The 18,998-nt window shown below is 53.5% G+C and overlaps 1 protein-coding gene across 5 annotated transcripts in view; it reads right to left on the bottom strand.

Annotated features, from left to right (window-relative positions):
- Window positions 1–3,002: 3,002 nt before the first annotated feature.
- The window catches only part of MYLK3 (myosin light chain kinase 3), a 35,096-nt gene continuing 19,100 nt past the window's right edge, over window positions 3,003–18,998 (bottom strand). For 4 of the 5 annotated variants that reach the window (XM_037066392.1, XM_037066391.1, XM_037066393.1 and 1 more), the window contains exons 4-13: window positions 18,178–18,632; window positions 16,225–16,330; window positions 15,628–15,721; window positions 15,102–15,211; window positions 14,275–14,416; window positions 8,945–9,015; window positions 7,606–7,734; window positions 6,435–6,587; window positions 5,408–5,540; window positions 3,003–4,539 (exon numbers count right to left, since the gene is read on the bottom strand). In XM_037066392.1, coding sequence (XP_036922287.1) covers window positions 4,480–4,539; window positions 5,408–5,540; window positions 6,435–6,587; window positions 7,606–7,734; window positions 8,945–9,015; window positions 14,275–14,416; window positions 15,102–15,211; window positions 15,628–15,721; window positions 16,225–16,330; window positions 18,178–18,632 — 1,453 coding nt within the window. In that variant the 3' untranslated portion in view covers window positions 3,003–4,479. The remainder of the gene's footprint in view (window positions 4,540–5,407; window positions 5,541–6,434; window positions 6,588–7,605; window positions 7,735–8,944; window positions 9,016–14,274; window positions 14,417–15,101; window positions 15,212–15,627; window positions 15,722–16,224; window positions 16,331–18,177; window positions 18,633–18,998) is intronic. The other variant, XM_037066390.1, reaches the window with a different exon arrangement.

Genomic DNA, 18,998 nt, shown 5'->3' with positions numbered 1-18,998 from the left:
AACGGTGGCCTTTTTTTATCTGCTCTAAGGCACCCTACCTGTCGCAGGACCTGGGAGCTGGCCCGGGTACCTGCCCGTCCCTGTTCATTCTGGACACCAAGCAGCTACGCCCCCAGGGGTGTCCAAAGGAAACGCAGGGCTGTGTGAGGCCGCGCTCACGGCCACCCTGGCTGCTTGCGGACCACAGGTTGGCCGCCCTACGGCCACCTGCCACAGCCAAGTGCTCCCAACTCCGCCCCTGTCCAGCAAGCCCTGTGGGAGGGGCGGGGCCACCCATAGGCCTTTCAACGCTGGCTCTGCCACTCGGACCCTCAGGATTTCAGAGCCTTGAAGAGCCTCGGTCTCCTCATTACCTTTCAGCGCCTGGTGACAACCCCAGGCGGTGCTTGTGAGGTGCACGGCACAGGATGGCCAGTGGCCTCCCTCCGTGGTCACTGTGTTTTATATCTGGAGCCGAAACGGACACGTGAGTCCCTCCCACCGTATTTTAAGAAGGTGCTTGGTTCGTTTTATTTGGTGCCACAGATCAGATTTCTAGCTTTGGATCTGCTCCTCAGGTAAAATTAAGCATCATCACTTTTTTTTTTAGTGTGTAAAATACATGTAACATGAAATTTGCCACCCTAACCATTTGTGTGTGGTTTGATAGTGTGAAGACATGTCATTAGGAAAACAGTTTCTAGAACTCTCCACCACTCAGCAAAGCTAAGTACCCGCTGAACAGGGCCCCCTCCTCCCCTAGCCCTGGGACCTCCGTTCACTCTCTGTCTGTGAACTTGACTACGTACCTGGCATCAGCGGAATCACAGTGTTTATCCTCGTTTCATTGGGCACAGTGTCCAAGGGTCTCCACGCTGCAGTGTATGTCGGAATTTCCTTCCTTTTGGGGCTGAACAATAGGCCACCGTAGGGACTGTCCCATCTGGTTACCCATCTCTCAAAGGAAACTCGGGCTGCTTCCGCCTTTTGGGTATTGAGAACGATGCTGCTGTTTTAACAGTGGTGTGCGGAAGACTTGTGTGCAAACAACTCTTCTTCTTCCAATGTGTGTGCCCAGGAGGGATTGCTGGATCAGATGGTATAGCTGTATTTTTAAATTTTCAGGGAACTTGCCCTTGGCCAGTGTGACCCAGTCGGCTGGGGCATCACCCACTACATCAGAAGGCTGGGGGTTCAATCCCCGAGTGGGAGGCAACCTATTGATGTTTCTCACTCTCTCTAAAATCAATACATATATATACACATTTTTTATTTTTATGGAACCTCCCGTACTGTTCCAAGGTGGCTGCTGCAGTTCACAGGTCCACCAGCAGGGCCCCGGGCTCCGGTGTCGCCACGGCCTGGCCAGCCCTGGTGTTGGGGGTTGTGACAGCAACCACCCTAACGGGGTGAGGCGAGAGCACACGGTGGTTTAGAGCTGCGTTGCCTGCCGACCACTGCTCACTTCTCCCCGTGCTTCTGGACTGTCTCCCGTGGAACAACGTGATGCGAGCCTTTCGCCCACTTCTGCGTGGGCTGCTTTCGTCCCGGGAGCTCTGGTCCAGTCCCACCTCCTCACCGCTGATTCCATCAGAGCGAGCAGCACTGCCGTTGGGCTCTTCCCTCCGTGCCTCACAAATAAATACGCGGCGGTAGTTATTTTGATTCTCTGGATCACAGTAGGCACTTGGTTACTTCTTAAATCATGGGAGGGGGGGAGCCGCCTGGAAGCAACCTTGTCTAAATGCGCGCCCAGGGCAGGAAGTCTTTCTACAGCAGCCCATTCACACCCCCGAGGAGGGAGTGAGCCACTGACCGCACGTCCATCTGTTTCCTGTTGAAAAGGCTTTCGGGAAGCTCTGTTCTTAACAGCTCCTCGTGGTTTAACTGATTTTTAAAACTATCGTGAAAGTTTTCAAATACAACAGTAAAGAGAAGAGCATAATCAAACCTCAAGCCGATCAGCCAGGCCCAACAGTGAATAGGCACTTGCCACGCCCGCATGACTAGTACCTCCTTTTCTCCTGAAGTCCCTTCACCTCCAGGATAACCGACCTCCTCGCCATCATCGTGCACCCCCAAATCAACAGAAATCCCATCGTCATCCAATACATTTCCCTGGATGTCTCTAAAACATCTTCCTCTTGTTCGCTCCAATGAGGGTCGAAACAAGATCCACATTGGACACTGGAGTTGCTACTTTTTCATTATAATGGTAATGTGTGCTCATTGTAAAAAAAAAATGAAATGTTGAAAAGCCGACGCCCCCATCTCCCACTTTCCACATCCCCCGTTCGCTCCTCGCCTGTCCCAGAAAACTTGAACGCACGTGGAAGCTTTTCTCACCCCACTCAGGGGAAGACGCCTGTCAGTCAGACCTGCCTTTGCTGCAGCGATTCCCCCCACGTGGACGTGGCAAACCTGAGTTCGACTCGGCATGATTGGTGTTTCTCTCCCTCCCTCCCTTCCCTTCTCTTTAAAAATTAACAAAATCTTTTAAAAAGAGAAAATTAAAGCTTCATAAAAGCTTTAGAACTTGAGATAAGGGAGGCGAAAATCCATTCCTCCTCCCTTGTGGGGGTTGCCAGGGGACTTTGGAGAGAAACTGTAGGTGAAAGATGACAGCTTGGGGTAGGAAAATCAACACTGGGTGGAGAGGATGCTCCGTCTGCCCTGTCCAGCGTGGACGCCACAATCCACAGGTGGATTAGGCACGTAACATTGGCTAATACAGCTACGGAACTGAGTTTCTAATTTTATTTTAATGAGATGTAACACTGGAGACTGAATTCAATTAGGAAATGGTTAAGATAGTCCAAACAACTTGAGTATTTTTCCACAGTAAATTCTGTGAAACCTAAATACCAATTAAGTATGTCTGATGAAAACCTCCCATGTGGATGGAAATGTATTCAATGCAAAACATACACCAGATTTTGGAGACTCGGTATAAAAAAACTATAAAGTGTCTCTATAATTTTTATGTTGATTACATATTGAAATAATGCTTTCGAGCCATTGCATTAAATAAATTACTCAAGTTTATTTCACCAGGTCCTGTTTCTGAAGGAACTACTAGAAACTACTCATTTACGCGTGTGGCTCACGCCCCATTCCTGTCCGCCGTGAAGCTGCAGACCCACAGGCTGCGCTCCAGGTTTCTGGGGGCGATTCAGAGCGCCCCCCGAGGACCTCCGTTGCAGAGGCCGAGACTCACCCGCCCACAAGATGCCCCCTGTAACCAGCACCTTCTGCGAGCTGCCCTCAAATCCACCTTCTTCAGAGAGGCAACCGATGCTTCGCAACCAAGCATTTCACCAACTCCCCGTTTTGCTCCTGACAGGGCGGTTTCCAGCGGCCACCTCTTCTGAGGTCCCAGGAGCAGGCGAGCTTGGAGCAGGCCTACCGTGCTGGCCCTGGACATCTCGGGTCCCGACCAGGAAAGCCAACTTGAGAACTACCATGGCAGTACGAACCCCCACACCCCCGTATTCGGCCGAAACCCTATCTTTATTTGGACAGAAATCCTGAAAGGCTTAGAAACTGTTGGCTAATTAACAACTCAGAGTACCTACAACTAGAGCTGCTGCCCCGAGAGGCTGCGGGGACAGAACAAATCATCAGGTTGGAAGTGAGCAAATGAAAAGGACTGTGTGCTTTCGGAAGATACAGTTCTCCCTGCTCAGCACTGTGTCAGGCAGTTAAATGGCCACGCGGCCAGCGGCGCATCCTCACTAATGCCGTCCGTGTTCCTCCCCGAAAGTGGCACATCTGCGTGGTTCTCATCTCTCCCACACTGCACGTCAGTCTCCCGGCTCCCTGGGCCCCCGATTCATGGCTGAGGGAGGGGGGTCAGGGGGGGTTGGACGGGGTGGAATTGGGAGAGGCTGGGGTGGGTGGAGACTTTAAAAGCACATTCAAAATAACCCTTGTTCCGATTTAGCCATGACGGTTGGTATATTTTGAAATGCCAAAGACTACTAAAGGTTGCATGTTCCGATTCCCAGGATGGAGCCCAGTGCAAAACAAGCAGGAGGCTCACTGCCCGAAGTCCGTGTTGCTGAACCGAGAGCGTGGCGCACGGTAACACACCCGCCCACCTGCGAGCAAATCCAACTGGTAGGAGCTCTCAGTGGGGCGGGCGAGGCCGCCGAGTGACAGGCCCCGTTCCTGAACCAGCACGTTCAGAATTCCGACCCAACCCGTGCAAGCACAAGCTTTCCTACCTACGGAGAGCACGCCCACACTGAGCCCCCCAAGTCCCTACACTTGGGGAGCAACGCAGCAGTTCAGGCTCTGTGGTCTGCGGGGGCAGAAAAAGCTCTTCGGTCACTTTCATCACAGCCCTTTTCTTCCACAAGGAAGGTGACCACCATCACCTTTCTGACAAAATAAGTGGAATCGGTATCAGCCAAAGGCCAGATGGCTTAAAATCTCGGGTCCTTGCTTCGCCGCCGGTCTCAGTCCCTGCGTGGCCCCGGTGAGCAGCCCAGTCGGGGATTAGGAACAGGATGGGAATTTCCTTAACCTGTTGGCTGCGGTCACCACGTTGAAATGTTTCTGAAGGAAAGAAGAGAGAAAAAGGGAAGAAAGCTTATTTTAGACCAGCTTAAAAAAACATAAATAAAAGGACTTAAGTGAGGCACGAGTTTCTTTAAAACCGATGAAAGGGGAAACTGAAATTTTAGCAAAGGCACAGCGAACCAACCAGTCACGTGACTTTCAGGGGCCTGTTTGGAGCAAGTAGGAAGTGAGAAGTGAGATCGCATGTTACCCTTTCCACACGGCAAATGGAGCCCGCATGGTGGAGGGCGGGGTCACACGATCAAACCCGTGGGTTCAGACCAGAATGTTTCGGAAGGAAAGCAAGTGTGGAAGAAAACATCAGAGCGCATCCCGGTTGGGGAAGCCAGCGTGGGGCGTGTGATTCGAGTGTGTGTGTGTGTGACTCGTGTGCATGGCTGCGGGGCTGGGTCTCTGGGTGAGGCACTCTCTGTTTTTTCAACGAGAATCTGAGTCAGTATGGAAGTGCTGGGAAGCCATGGCCCTGGAGGACAGTGGTTGCTAAGGCAGATTTTACGTCTCTGGTGCCCGAGAGTTCTGTTGTAAACAAACATCACACAGAACTTGGAAGGCGAGCTCCCCCAGCCCCTTTCTGACAGGTGGATGCACTGAGGCCCTGCGCTCTGACCTCATTCTGTCCCCTCGGGTGCCCCCCTAAGTGCGAACTAAATGCTACTTTCATGCCCAGGCGTACTGGGGCTGTGGTGTTGTTTTAACTGAAGTTAACAGGTGTTGACGTAAGAGGGTTTTTTCCCCCTTTAAACAATCCTCTATTTAGAATCCAAATGTAAGTAGGCGCTTAGCTGGGATTCTATCAAAGGACCTGTTAGGAAGGCAAATGTCCCCTTTACTAAGGGAAGGGTACCTTCCACTTCCGGTGCGCCATGTACTTCTGCAGCAGGAGCTGGGATTTCAGGCCGACCTTAGACCTGGAAGCTCTGGCCGGCAAATTGCTCAGCCACTCGTGTTTCAGGCACTGGGTGGCGCTCATTCTGCAGCTGTGAAACCAAACAGCCATGGGAAGGCTTAGTGGGGGCCGCCCTTTCTGCCCAGGAGTCCGAGTCAGCGGATCAGACTAACCGCGGAGGCCGAGTCCTGCCACATCCCCAAAAGCTCCCCATGTCTAAGATTCCCCCCAGGAGGGCAAGGCAGCGGAATGTCCCCGGGCCTCCGGAGAGGGACTGTGTCCGCCGGCTGAGCGGGGCACGGAGGCAGGGCCGCTGTCAGGGAAGCCTGGGGGGGCGCTTGGGAAGGCAAGGAGCAGGAGCTCTGAAGGAAGCGCCCCCCTCCCGCCGGAGGCAATGCCGACTGCTCACCTGAACCGGGACCATCTCTCCTCCCGCAACCTCCCACAGTCAGAAAGAAACGCACAGCGAAGGAGCCCAGAGCTGTCTCAGAGCCTGACCCCGGCCCTCACCCCAGGGGTTCCCAACGCCTGAGAATGAGAACACGGGACGGCTCTACCCAGGACACTGACTTCGCTGCCTTCCCCAGCCAGAGGGCAGGTTCCCGGGCCCTCGTTCCGGGAAGTCACACTGCACAGCCCAACTTTTCTCCAACACTAGTCTATACACACCGATAACTCGGACATGGGACTAGTTTGTAAATATGGCCCTTTGTAAGACCACATCTAGAGAGGAAAAAAATAGAAAAAATTTTTTTAAAAAAACAATAAAACTCCATCCAGAGGTTATGCTCCCAGGTGCTGTTTCTCAGTTAGTTCCTTCACTGGCATCCCTGCCACCTTTCTGCCCTGAAGAGGGAGCAGACTAAGACATCTGGGACAGACGACCCCACAGGGAGAACGGGCCTGCCGGGCACACCTGACTGTCACCGACTGTGACCGGCGGTCACCATCAGAATGCGTTATGAATGACAGGCCACAGAGGTACCTCTTCTCTTTGACCAGCAACTGGGACACAAAGTCCTTGGCGTCTTCCGACAGCCCCTCAAAGGTGTCGGCGTCAAAATCCCAGCTGCAGTTCACGATGAAGTTCATGGTCTCCGCGTCTGTTTCCCCTAGAAACGGGGACAAACCACTGAGTCTGTGGAGGAGAGAAAGGACCGTCAGCATCTGGAGGCCACGTCTGCCAACAGGCAGTGACGGGACACAGAGGGGCCCCGCAGGGTTCAAGAGGAACCCGCAGGACCAAGAGGGTTCCACGGGAGAACAGCCCCTGCTTCACACCGCTGGGGGGGTTCGGGGGGAGAGGGAGGAAGGACCGAACCTCTGACAACGGGATGGACAAAGCCCAGCAGGCTGCCCGCTGTCCCCCTAACCCTGAAGAAAAGAATAACCCGGGGCCCGCCCAGAGTCCATTTGTCAGGTAAAAGTGGCCTCACGTAAATAGCTTGGCACGTGTCTGAGACCCTAGCGGGTCTCCATACTCCCCAGGCCTTGGGCCTCGGGCACAGAGGCAGGGCACCCTCGTTAGCCGGCCTGGGGCCTCACCTCCCCCCCACCCCCTGCCCTGCACACACACACAGTGTGGGGACACTGTCACAGTGAGGCATAATGGTACGGCTGGAGCAAAGCCTGACTTTGCTGGGCCAGGGAACAGCCAAAGAAGTCCCCACAGAGGAGAACACAAATCTCTCAGCCCATCGTCGCCCTGCCTGGTCAGCCCACAGCACATGGAGCGCAGGGGGGGGGCCTGGTCAGGCAGTGCAGCAGATGGCCACCCTGGCCACCCAGGCGGCAGCCCCGCCCCACCTGCACAGCCCACCTGCATTCCTTAGAGCTTTCTGCCCAGTGGATAAGGCGTTTCAGGAATTAGCGCCCCTGGGGCCAGCCTACAGGCAGTAACTGAGAAGAGCTGGTGGACAACCCCCCCATCTCCCTGCCCTCGATGGTGTAACTGAGGAAATGAACATCCACAACAGACCCAGAGTTCTCTCGAGGACAGGATGGGGTGCCCAAGGGGTGACTGGCTCCCCAGCGCCCTCTACTGGCTGCCTCCCCACACCTCCCCACTCTCAGTCCCCTGGACGCACCTCCCCCATCAATGGCTCGCACTCAGAGTTCTGATGCTTCTAAGTTAGGACACCCCACCGGGCACTCACAGCATGTAGGTGATGACGCCCACACTCCACATGTCCGTGGGGAACGAGACAAACTCGTAGTTGACGACCTCTGGAGCCAGGAACTCCGGAGTGCCGAAGTTCACCTTCAGCTTCTCCCGAGGCTTGTACCTAGGGGATGATGGGGGGTGGGGACAGGTTGTGAGGGGACCGAGGGAGTCTGCCCTAGGAGGAGCAGCGGGGCTGGGAATGCTCAGCCCCAGGCCCCAACTCAGGCTTCCCCAAGTCCCCACGGAGAATCAGAAATCATAGCCCCCTCCCCTAGGCCTCTACAATCGGACAAGGAGAGACCATCACTCTACCTTCCCGAGCCAGGGCCCCGACTGGAGGGGGCTGGTGGAGGTGCATGCTCTGTGTCGTGTGCAGTGCGCTTGGCCTCAGGTGGCACTGGTGGGTCAGAATAGGCCCATTGCGTTGGTAATGGGGCAGGCTCTGCATGTGTGGGGAAGGGGGGCTATGGGAAATCTCTGCTTCAGGCCCTCAACTGTTCTGGGAAGTTAAAACGGCTCTAAAAAAATAAAGTGCCAACTTAAAAATTGTGATGCAAATTCCTATTGGCCAGGCACCATGTGACTGACAGACAGTCCACCCAGTGCCAAGGGTCTGCTGCTGCTACGGCTGAGGACCACCAGCTGGGTATGCGAGCCCGGGCCAGGAGCTGGGCAGAGGCTCCATGTTCCCCCTACCTACAGGCGGCTGCACAGGATCCAATGGTGAGACTGTGCGTCACTAAGTGTTCGGCATTTTAAGGGACTTGCAGATGTTTGAAAATGACGTATGATACTCACTTTCTGCGCTGGCCCCTGAGAACCCGACCGCCCTCCTAGGATGGCTCTGCACCCTCATGTATTCCTCATTTAACCTTCACAACCGCCCCTTGGCAGGGACTTCATTGTGTCACTCTGTCACCAAGATCCAGGCCAGCCCTGAGTGGCCCAAACCCTACGTGGTCACATACGCACTTTTCCATTTAACCTCTTCCTTTTCAGGAGGGTGGGGCTGGTGACAGTCGCATCACACAGGCCAGCCATCCTGGACCCAGGAGGCCAGGGAACGAACAGAATTAAGCTGCCCAGTGTGCCCACTGAGTGGCTCCTTTAACCATCGCTCCCCTCTCTGTTCACGCAGGTGATCAGAAGGAGAGGTGGAACCCACGCAAAGACACCCCTGCGGTGGCTACAGCCTAAGGAGGCCCTCCTCCTCTCGAGAGAACTTGCTCGTGTCAGCCCCGAAAGTGAAAAACTGGCTGAGCTGCGGGTGAGCATGCCCAGGACAGCTCCCCAAGGAGCCCTGGCAAAGTGCTGAAGTACAACCCGCTTACCTTCTGGCCAGCCCGAAGTCAATGATCTTTATCTGGTGTCCTGTCTGGCTGACACACAGGATGTTCTCCGGCTGGGAAAGAGGGAGAAGTCTGCTTAGGCTCTGTCAGCAGCTCAGAGGGTCTGCAGCCCCCACAGCTGTTGATCAAAAGGCCTCTGCCTCCCAGCCTCACAGGGAAATGAATGGCTCGGGGCAGCCCTCCAGGGGTGGGAGGGCGGGTGGGTGGGTGGATAGATGGACGGATGCAGAGACAGAGAGGTAGGTAATGGAGACAGCCAGGGAGACAGATAGACACTGAAAATACATAAAGTAGGCTAGTGTGTGACAGTGCAGGGTGGTAGGAGCTGCAGGGAACTGAAGGACTCCGGCCCTGCATAAAGGGGCAGCCACACAGGAATGCAGCTCTTCAGTCCTCAGGAGAAGCCAAACATCCAGGTTTTTATATGAAAATTCCATGCTTTTAAATGTTGGCAATGAAATCGTGGCTGAACTCATCTATTAGTTCTGATAGTTCCGCCCCCAACTTAGGGTCTTCTGTGCACAAGCGCATGTCATCTGTGAACTGAGTTTTACTTCTTCCTTTCCACTGGAGGCCTCTTGTTTCTTTTCTTGCCTATCTGCCCTTGTTAGAACCTCAAGTACACGTTTAATAGGAGTGACAAGAGCTCTGGCTTGGGTGGCTCAGTGGATTGAGTGTGGGCCTATAAACCAGAGGGTCATCGGTTCGATTCCCAGTCAGGTCACATGCCTGGGTTGCGAGCCAGATCCCCAGTGGGGAGTGCACAGGAGGCAACCACACATTGATGTTTCTCTCCCTCTCTCTGAAAATAGATAAATAAAATCTTTTTTTTTTAAAGTGGTAAGAGCAGACATCCTTGTCTTGTCCCTGACCTTAAGGGGAAAGCATTGCACCTTCTCCCAGGAAGCATTTTGTTAGCTGTTTCCCACAAACGGCCTTCATCAGACTGAGGAAGTTCTACACCTGGTTTATGTAGGGTTTGCACCATGAAAAGTTCTTTAATTTTGTCAAATGCATCTCTTGAAATGATCACGTGGTTTTTGTCCTTGACCCCTTTAGTACGGCGTATTGCACTGACTTCTTTGGTGCGCTAAACCAGCCTCGCGTGCTCGCGCGCGCCGCTCTGTGGCGTGCATATCCCTTCTTAAAAGTTGCTGCATTCAGTCTGTCAATATTTTATTGAGAAATTTCGCATCTATAATTTTTTTCAAAATATTTTTATTTATTTTTAGAGAGAGGGAAAAGGAGGGAGAAAGAAACGGAAAGAAACATCCATGTGTGGTTGCCTCTCTTCTGTCCCCTACTGGGGACCTGGCCTGTAACCCAGGCATGTGCCCGGACTGGGAATTGAACCAGTGACCCCTCAGCTTGCAGGCCAGCGCTCAATCCACTGAGCTACGCCACCCAGGGCTGCATCTATACTCTTGAGGGATATTGCTCTGCAGGTTTTCCTTTCTCCCGAGTCCTTTGGTTTTGAAATTAGGATAAGGCAGGCCTCACAAAATGAGAGGAACTGTTCCCTTCTCTTCTCTTTCTTGGAAGAGCTGTAAAAGTTGGTGTTCCTCTTCTTAAAACATCTGGTAGAATTTACCAGGGAGGCCACACTGGCCTAGGCTTTTCTCTGTGGGTACTTTGGAAAACTAATTTGACTGCCTCCCTTGTTGTCAGTCCATTCAGATTTTCTATTTCTTCCTGAGTCAGTTTTCAGTAGTTTGTGTCTTTTAGGAATTTGTCCATTTTATGTAGGTTATGTATCATATTGGCATGCAATTTATCACACGATTCCCTTATAATGCTTCTTTATTTCTGTAAGGCTGGTAGTGATCCCTCCACTTTTATTTATGATTTTAAAAATCTGAGTCTTCTTCCTTTTTCTCTTATTCAGTACAGTTAAAGATTTGCCAATTTACTCATCTTTTCAAAGAACCAACCTTTGGTTTCATTGATCCTCTTTATAGTTTTTCTAGTCTCTTTTTATTTATTCCTGCTCTCATCTTTGTTATTTCTTTCCTTCTGCTTGCTTTGAGTATAAATTGCTGTTCTCGTTCAAGTTTCTTAAGGTGACAGGTTAGATCACTGATTTGAGATCTTTATTCTTTTTTTAATACAAGTGTTTATAGCTACAAATTTTGTTCCTGGCTTACATGCATCCCATAAGTTTTAGTGTGCGGCAATCTCGTTTTTATTCATCTTAAAGTATTTTCTAAATGGTAACTTTAATAATGTATTTATTTAACTCAAGATATTAAAAATATTGTCACTTAAGTGGGTTACCAGTATAAAAAATATTGGTGGGATATTTTCCATTCCTTTTTCCTGTTAAGTCTTTCAACTCCAGCGCATCATTTTCCATTTACAGGACATCTCAATTTAGACATATTTTCATCAGAAATATTTTAGATGTACTTAAATTTCATAAATTGCTTGTATCTAGATTTCTTGAAGTGTATACAGTAGCCCCCTCACCCATGGGGGGTACATTCCAAGATGGCCAGTGGGTACCTGAAACCCAAGGATAGCACCAAATGCTATGTATACTGTTTTTCCTACACTTACATATCTATGTAAGTGATGTATAAATCAGACACAATAAGAGGTTAACAAAAACAACTAATAATAAAATAGAAGATCGCTATAGACTGTCACGAAGTGATGACGTGGCGTGGGGACTCTTGGCAAAGGGCGGATTCCTGTCCCAGGTGGGACAGCACCAGATTTCATCACGCTACTCAGAACGGCGCACAATTTAGAACTCATGAATCGTTTACATATGGAATCTTCCATGTAGTATTTTCAGACCACCGTTGACTGTGGGCAACTGAAATCGCAGAAAGCAAAACCACAGATAAGAGGAACCACTGTAGTCGAAACACAAACTCACAGTTGAGATTGTTCCAAATAATGATTTTTCAATAACTGAATTGCCAATTTTTACATTTAAACTAATTAAAATCAATAAAATGTAAAATTCAGTTCCACAATCACACTGGCTACATTCCAAACGCCTAGCAGCCACACGGGTCCAGTGGCCGCCATACTGGATGGACACGGTCACCCTGGAACTCTCTCCCCATGTTGTCACCCACACGACAGGCAAAATGCTAGTGAGGAGACTGAATTGGTCATCAAAAATCTCCCCACAGCCCTGGCTGGTGTGGCTCTGTGAATTGAGTGCCTGCCTGAGAACCAAAGGGTTGCCAGCTCGATCCCCAGGGCACGTGCCTGGGGTGTAGGCCAGGTCTCCAGTAGGGGGCGCATGAGATGCCGCCACACATTGATGTTTCTCTCCCTCTCTTTCTCCTTCCCTTCCCCTCTCTAAAAATAAATTAAATCTTTTTTAAAAATCCCCCCGTAAACAAAAGTCCAGAATCAGATGGCTTCACTGGTGAATTCTACCAACCATTTAATGAAAAATTAATACCAATCCTTCTCAAAGTCTTTCAAAAAAATAAAAAAGGAGAGAACACTTCCAAACTCATTTGATGTGGCCAGTATTAGCCAGGTACTCAAGCCAGACAAGGATATTATAAGAAAAGAAAATTGCAGACCAACATGCCTGATGAATACAGATGTAAAAATCCTCAACAAAATATTAGTAAGCCAAACTCAACAATGCGTGAAAGGACCGTGTGCCGCAATCAAACAGGATTTACTCCAGGAATGCGAAGATGGCTCAGCACGCACCAGCCAGCCCGTGGGGTCCGCCGAATTAAGAAAATCAAGGATGAAATTATAGGATCATCTCAACAGATGCAGAAAAACACATAACAAAATCCAACACCCATTTCATGATAAAAAGTCTCAACAGATTCGGTACAGAGGGAACACACCTTAACATAACAGAGGTCACATGTAACATAACAAAGGTCACATGTAACATACTCAGTGGCAAAAAGCTGGAGACTCTTCCTCTGGGATCAGCAACAAGTCAAGGAGGCCCACTCTCCCCCACCCCCGGTCAACACAGTGTTGGGGTCGAGCCAAAACAGCTGGGTGAAAAGAAAGAAAAAAATAATAGTAAGAGGCATCCAAATAGGAAAGGAAGAAGTAAAACTCACTGTTTTCAGATGACACAAATATCATATACAAAAAATTCCAAAGGTTCCCCTCCAAAACTGTAGAACTTAAAAATCAAATTCAGTAAATTTTTAGGGTACAAAAGGATTCTACAAAAATCAGCTGCACTTCTATATATACCAAGAAACTATCAGAAAGAGAAATTAAGAAAATAATCCCATTTACAATTGATCAAAAGGAATGCATACTTAGGAATGTATACTTCAGCCAAGTTACTGAAAGACCTGTGTACTAAAAACTGTAAGATACTAATGAAAGAAACTGAACAAGGCATATTTTGTGCTTAAGGACTGGAAGAATTAACATTGTTAATACCCAAAGCAATCTACAAAGTCAATGCAATCCCTATCTAAAGTCCAATGGCATTTTTCACAGATACAAAACAAACTATGCCAGAACTTGTGTGAAACCACCAAAGATCTCAAACAACCAAAGCAATACTGAGAAAAAACTAAGCCAGAGGCAGCATCTCAATTCCTGATTTCGAACTATATTACAAAGCTACAGTAATCAAAACAGTGTGGTACTGGCATTAAAAAAGACACATAGGTCAATGGAATAGAATAGACAGCCAAGGAATAAACCCATATGAAAAGAAGGACAGAAGGAAAAGAGGGAGGGAAGGAGGAAGGAAAAACAGAAAGAAAGAAACAGCCGCCAGTATCAGCACTCACTTTTTGTCACGGAGACAAAAGAAAGTACATTGCATTCATTCAATGGAACACCCACGGCCCTTAAAGAGCATGAGAAAGCGTGTCCACAGTGTCCTGATGACTAAGAAAGGCCAGTGTACGAAGGAGAGGCAGAGTCGGACTCCCGTGCCTTGCACGTCAGGCCCCACTGCTAGTGCTGACCTCCCAGCGAGGGCACTGGGTGGGAAGCGCTTTCATTGTCCATCCCACACATTTCTACACGGTCTCTACTTGTAACCAGAAGCACATGCGCCTACGTCAATTTTAAAGAAACTAATTTGAGAGATATTTTTAAAGACAAAAGTCCTATCACTTAATCTTCAAGGATTGCTTACAGAGGTATGTTATCCACATTTTACAGATGGAAAAACCGAGGCTCGGAGCATCAGCAGGACTTGTCCGCCCTGGACTCCAGAACTGGAAATGCCAGGGAGCCAGGGAGGGAAGTCGGGTGTCTAGGGAGAGAGCTCTCCGGGACGAGAGACGCACGGGCTGGGAACCGGGGGCTGCCCGCCCGCCTGCCGCGCCCAGGTGGGGCCTGACCTTGAGGTCCAGGTGCAGGATGTAGTGTTGATGGAGGTAGTGCACGCCCTCGCAGATCTGCTTGGTGAACAGGATCACGTCCAGTTCAGTCAGGTGGTACTTCTCGTCTGTGATCCGGTCAAAGAGTTCACCCCCGTCCACGCTGCCAGGGCAAAGGAGAGGCAGGCACCGTGCTGAGCGAGGCTCCTGGAGAACTGGTCTGCTCTCAGTGCCACCCCAGGTGAGCTCGAGGGTGTCACTGTTATCTGGGGTCTGATGGGGACCTGTGCTCTGGCCCCTTCCCAGCTCAGGGTGCAGGTGGCAAAAAGGAAGTGACTGGCCAAAGAGAAGGCTGGATTGGTTCAGTGTGGACAGCTGGCCTCAGTCTGGACACCCCAGACCAGGGTTGCCAGCTCACTAGCCTACAGGGGCCTGTCAGTACCTACAAGGCAAGAACCCCAGTGGGCAAATCAGACCCATTTCCAGCTGGAAATACAGGTGCAGCATGACTAGACCTTCAAGGCAGGCCAGCTGCCTGGGTCACGACGTGCCATTTCCCAGTTTCCAACGGCCACATCAGAACCACTAACACCGGGCAGGCCAAACTGAGACCGGTAGGTCCGATCACCGGCTGCTGCTTTGGGACAGTGGCCTTGTCCTCCACGTTCCCCAGGGGAGGTCCAGCAGAGGAGGTGATGGCGTTCATTCCCTGGATTGGCCAGACCTGGGGGGGGTGGCGGGGAGGAGGGGGCGGGGAAGGAGGAGAGCTTCACCCAGGACCCCAGCTCTGAGCCCGAGCCCAGTGCCTCTGGCCACGGTGAAGCCACCCGTCCACTGTGGACACTCACTACTCCATGACCAGGGTGAAGCTGTTCTTGCCCTCGAAGGCGTCATAGAGCTGGATCAGGTTGACGTGGCTCAGCTGGTTCATGATGGCGACCTCATTCTTCACGTCCTCCTTGCAGAGCCAGAGGGGAGAAGAGTTCCCCAGAAATGGGTCAGGAAGAGGAGCCAGCTGCCCTCCTGGAGGCACACGCGTAGCACCCCGCATGCCCACCCCCCACTGTTTCCCGCTCTCACAACAGCCAAACCGGTTCTGACAACACAAGGGTCCCTGCCGGACCCACCAATCTCACAGACAGGAAACCCAAGGCCTGACAAGGACAGCCAGAGGTCCAGGCGGACCCTGTCACTCTGGGTGCAGGTGGCCTGCAGACTGGGGTTGCAGGGTCATGGAAAGAGGCGGGAAAGGAGGCCTGGCTTGCTGCTCAGTTTGGGCAGGTCCAGGCCGAAGGGGCCCAGGGGCTGAGAAGGAAGGAAGGGAGGGAGCCCTGAGCTCGGCCGGGGGCTGGCGGCCCGGGGAGGATGTCTCACCCGCTCCTTGGCGTTCTTCACTTTGATGACCTTGGCTGCCAGCAGCAGGCCTGAGGACTTGTCCGTGCACCTGTGGACCTGACCAAACCGGCCCCTGCAGGCACAACGACACAGCAGCTGAGAGTCATCCTGTCCTTCCCGCCCCCAGCTTTCAGGTCCACCCCTCCTCCGCACACACCACGGGGACTGCTGCACCCCAGAGGTGCCCATGTCAGCAGCCCCACTCCACGGGCTCCCTAAAACCTAGACAGGAACTCTGCCAACCCACACTACCCTGCACCCCCGAAACATGGTCTGTCCCCATACCATGGCACTGAGCCCCTCCCTGGAGGACATCCTTCTTACTGCACCTCATGTGGGTCCAGCTGTCGCCTTCAGCACACGGTCCCCACATCCACAATGTGTGGACCTGCCTGCCCCCTGGGGGCTGTTCTCCTCACCCCACCCTACGGACCATCCACTCACTGCTTGGATGTCCCATCCTGGCCTGGCTCGACCAGTTGCTGAGACCCACCCAGCAGCGCCCAAGCCGGGGCCCAGGTGTCTCTGCTCCTGCCTCCTGCCCCCACCCATCATCAGAGCAGAAAGTCCACCTACCCTCCCAGGACCTCGTGCTGGCACACGGTGTAACCCGCCGATGCCGACGTCTCCTTGACACTCACCAGCCGGTGCTCAAACGGGGCTGGCGGGGCCGGGCTGTCATCTGCTCGGGAGACAGCAGCCTGTGAGCCTCCACTGTGTGGCCCCGCCCTCTCAGCCACCCGTGCTGGGCCCACTTGGCTCGAGTGACAAGCCCTGTGTCCTCCTCAAGGATCCTCTCATTCAAGTCACCCATTTGGCAGAGGAGAAAGCGGAGTCCCAGAGAGGTGAGGTGGCCGGACAAGGTCACAGAGCAAGGCAGTGACCAGTCAAGATTCCGACCTGGGTCTCCCGGCTCCTACGACAGCGCTCTTTATAAAATGGGGAAGTTAGGTCCAGCCAGCTCACTGCCGTTGAGAAGGGCCCGAAGGGCCATGCGGCGGCAGGACACGGGAGTTACCCGGCCAGGGTAAAGGAGCAGCTGAAGGACGGACTGTGTTCAACAGCGCGGGCCGCCAGAGCCAGCAAGGCTGGTGCCAGGGCGGCAGCTGGAGGAGCAAATGCCTCCCCCTCCCCTCGCCCTTGGATGTCCCCACTGGTCCGGGAGCCTGAGGTGCAGCCCAGGAGCCAGTCCCAGGTGGGCTGGGGTGGGAGCGGGCACAGCAGTCTGGGGCGGGGGTGCGAGTGGGAATGGAGGACACCAGCACTTAGATAAAAATGAGTTAGGGTTTTTCTTTCACATCTTATCCTTCAGATGTGACAGGAAACTAGGAATCTGTCAGGGACGCGCTCAGTGTCCAGGGGTGAGTCCCATCCCCCGACACCCAGCACTGCGGTTTCTCTCTGCTCCCCAGAGCAGACGTCTGGATCTGCCTTGAGAGTATCTGGCTCCTCCTTTTCATCCCCACAAAGGCCAGCCTTGAGCCCTGGACACCAAGGGCTAACATTTGTGGACTTCGAGTTTTTTCATTTTCCTGGGTCCCTAGGAAGGTTGGGAGAGCCTGGATTCCTGGTGCCTGAGACAGATTCCAAATCTATGATTCCAGTCTCCATTTCGCTTCGCTGGCTTGTTCTGAACAGGGCGCCGCCATGAGGTCCCCATGCAGGTTCGGGAGCCGATCAGCCGAGGTTAGACCCTGGCTCCTTCAGTGCCGACAGAGGGGCCTGGGGCGTGTTTCCCACCCTCTCCAGGGCTCCATGAGCCCCCCGCCCACAGGCCTGCAAGGACAGAGGCTGGCACCAGTGTGCGCTGCTCAGCACGGCGAGTCCTCAGTGTGGGCTGGCTCTGTCACCGACCCAGGCTCAGACAGGACTCCAAAGTCACTGCCTGCTCTCGGCCAGGTTTCAGGGGGAAGGGAGGCCTGTGCCCACAGGTGGACCAAGCCCTACTAGGGGAGAGGCAGCAGCTGGCGACACGGCAGCTATGGAGCCCAGAGTGGCCAGAGCACCGGGACCACTGTCAGGCAGACAACCCTTTCAGGGCCCTCCTGAGACCCCTGGGCAGGGCTCAGCCAAGGGGGGCTTTCCTGTAGCCATGTGGGGTGGACCGTGTGACCCAAAGGGCTGGAGGAGTCTAGGGCCTCGGGCACAGAACACGAGGATGCCTCGCACAGCCCTGGGACAGAAAGCAGGTCAGCGCCTGGCCACCCCGTCCCCATCCTGGGGCGAGTCGGCTCACGCAGATGACTGTTCTCTACCAGGAGCCTCTTCTGTGTCCTTCCAGAAGGACAGCAGCGGTGGACAGCTCAGGCGGGCAGGGCTCAGAGAACTCCCCTGGTTCCCTCCTCCCCACGGCTATGCCAACCCAGGCTCCCCCGGCCGTGTCCCCAGCCCCAGCAGGCCCCAGCGGGCTGTTCCAAGTCGGACACTCCCCCAGCTTTAGGTTCTGTCTCCCTGGAAGCCACAAGGTGGCTCTGCAGGAGGAGGCCCTCCACATGGTCACCTCGGGCACTCGGCACCCGCCTCACTCACCCAGAACCAGGCTGTAGGCCTCGGCTCCCTGGGGCGTCCTCTCCACCTCGGCTCTGTCCAGTTCCCCGGGGCCGCAGTCCTTCTGGGGCTCAGGGCTCCCTGCTCCTGGGCCTTTGTTCTGCTGCAGGCCCGAAGCCCCCATGCCGTCGCCCGAGTCCCTCCTGGCCCCGCGTGGTCCCGTGGCAGGTTCGGGTGCAGGCCCCTGCTGGTCCTCAGCCTCTGTTCCCCCCTCGCTGCTCCACACAGGCAGTGGGGGACACTCGCTAGCTCCTTTTGGGGTCCGTTTTTCCAACTCGGTCCCAGGAGCCTGGGGACAGCACCTGGGCTCAGGTGGGTCCTGCTCACCTGGCTGGACAGCAGCTGGAGCCTCCGCTGGGGGTGGGGGTCCGAGGCCACCCCCTGGTGTCACTGGCAGCTCCGCGGGGGTGCCCATCTCCTGTGTGTGGACGGGGAGTCTAGGCAGAGAGGAAATACGGCCCTCAGAAGGCCAATGGCCACTGCTGTCCACCGTGGTCTTCCCTCCGTGTGGGCAGCGCAGGTCAATGGCAGCACTCGGGCCCGTGCATCCACACTGGCCCAGGCGGGGCAGCCGTGCAGAGCATGCCTGCGCGCGGGCCTCTGCGTACAGCTTTGGGAGTGCAGTCCGCGCCGGCTGAGGAAGGGCTGGCAGGGACCTCCCTGGTTTCTGAGACCACGGCAGGGCTGGTGTGCCTGAAACTCAGCTCGGGGCAGAACCTGACCTGAGACCTTTCCCTTCACTTACAATCTTCGGGGAGCCCCTTACAAGTTCATGGGAAGCACCTCCCCAACCCTCCACGCCC

Source organism: Sturnira hondurensis, unplaced genomic scaffold (assembly GCF_014824575.4).
Source record: "Sturnira hondurensis isolate 20B ecotype Veracruz unplaced genomic scaffold, ASM1482457v3 Scaffold0016617, whole genome shotgun sequence".
Classification (NCBI taxonomy): domain Eukaryota; kingdom Metazoa; phylum Chordata; class Mammalia; order Chiroptera; family Phyllostomidae; genus Sturnira; species Sturnira hondurensis.
The sequence above is the reverse complement of the archived record's forward strand: the minus strand, read 5'-3'. Positions and strand labels throughout refer to the sequence as shown.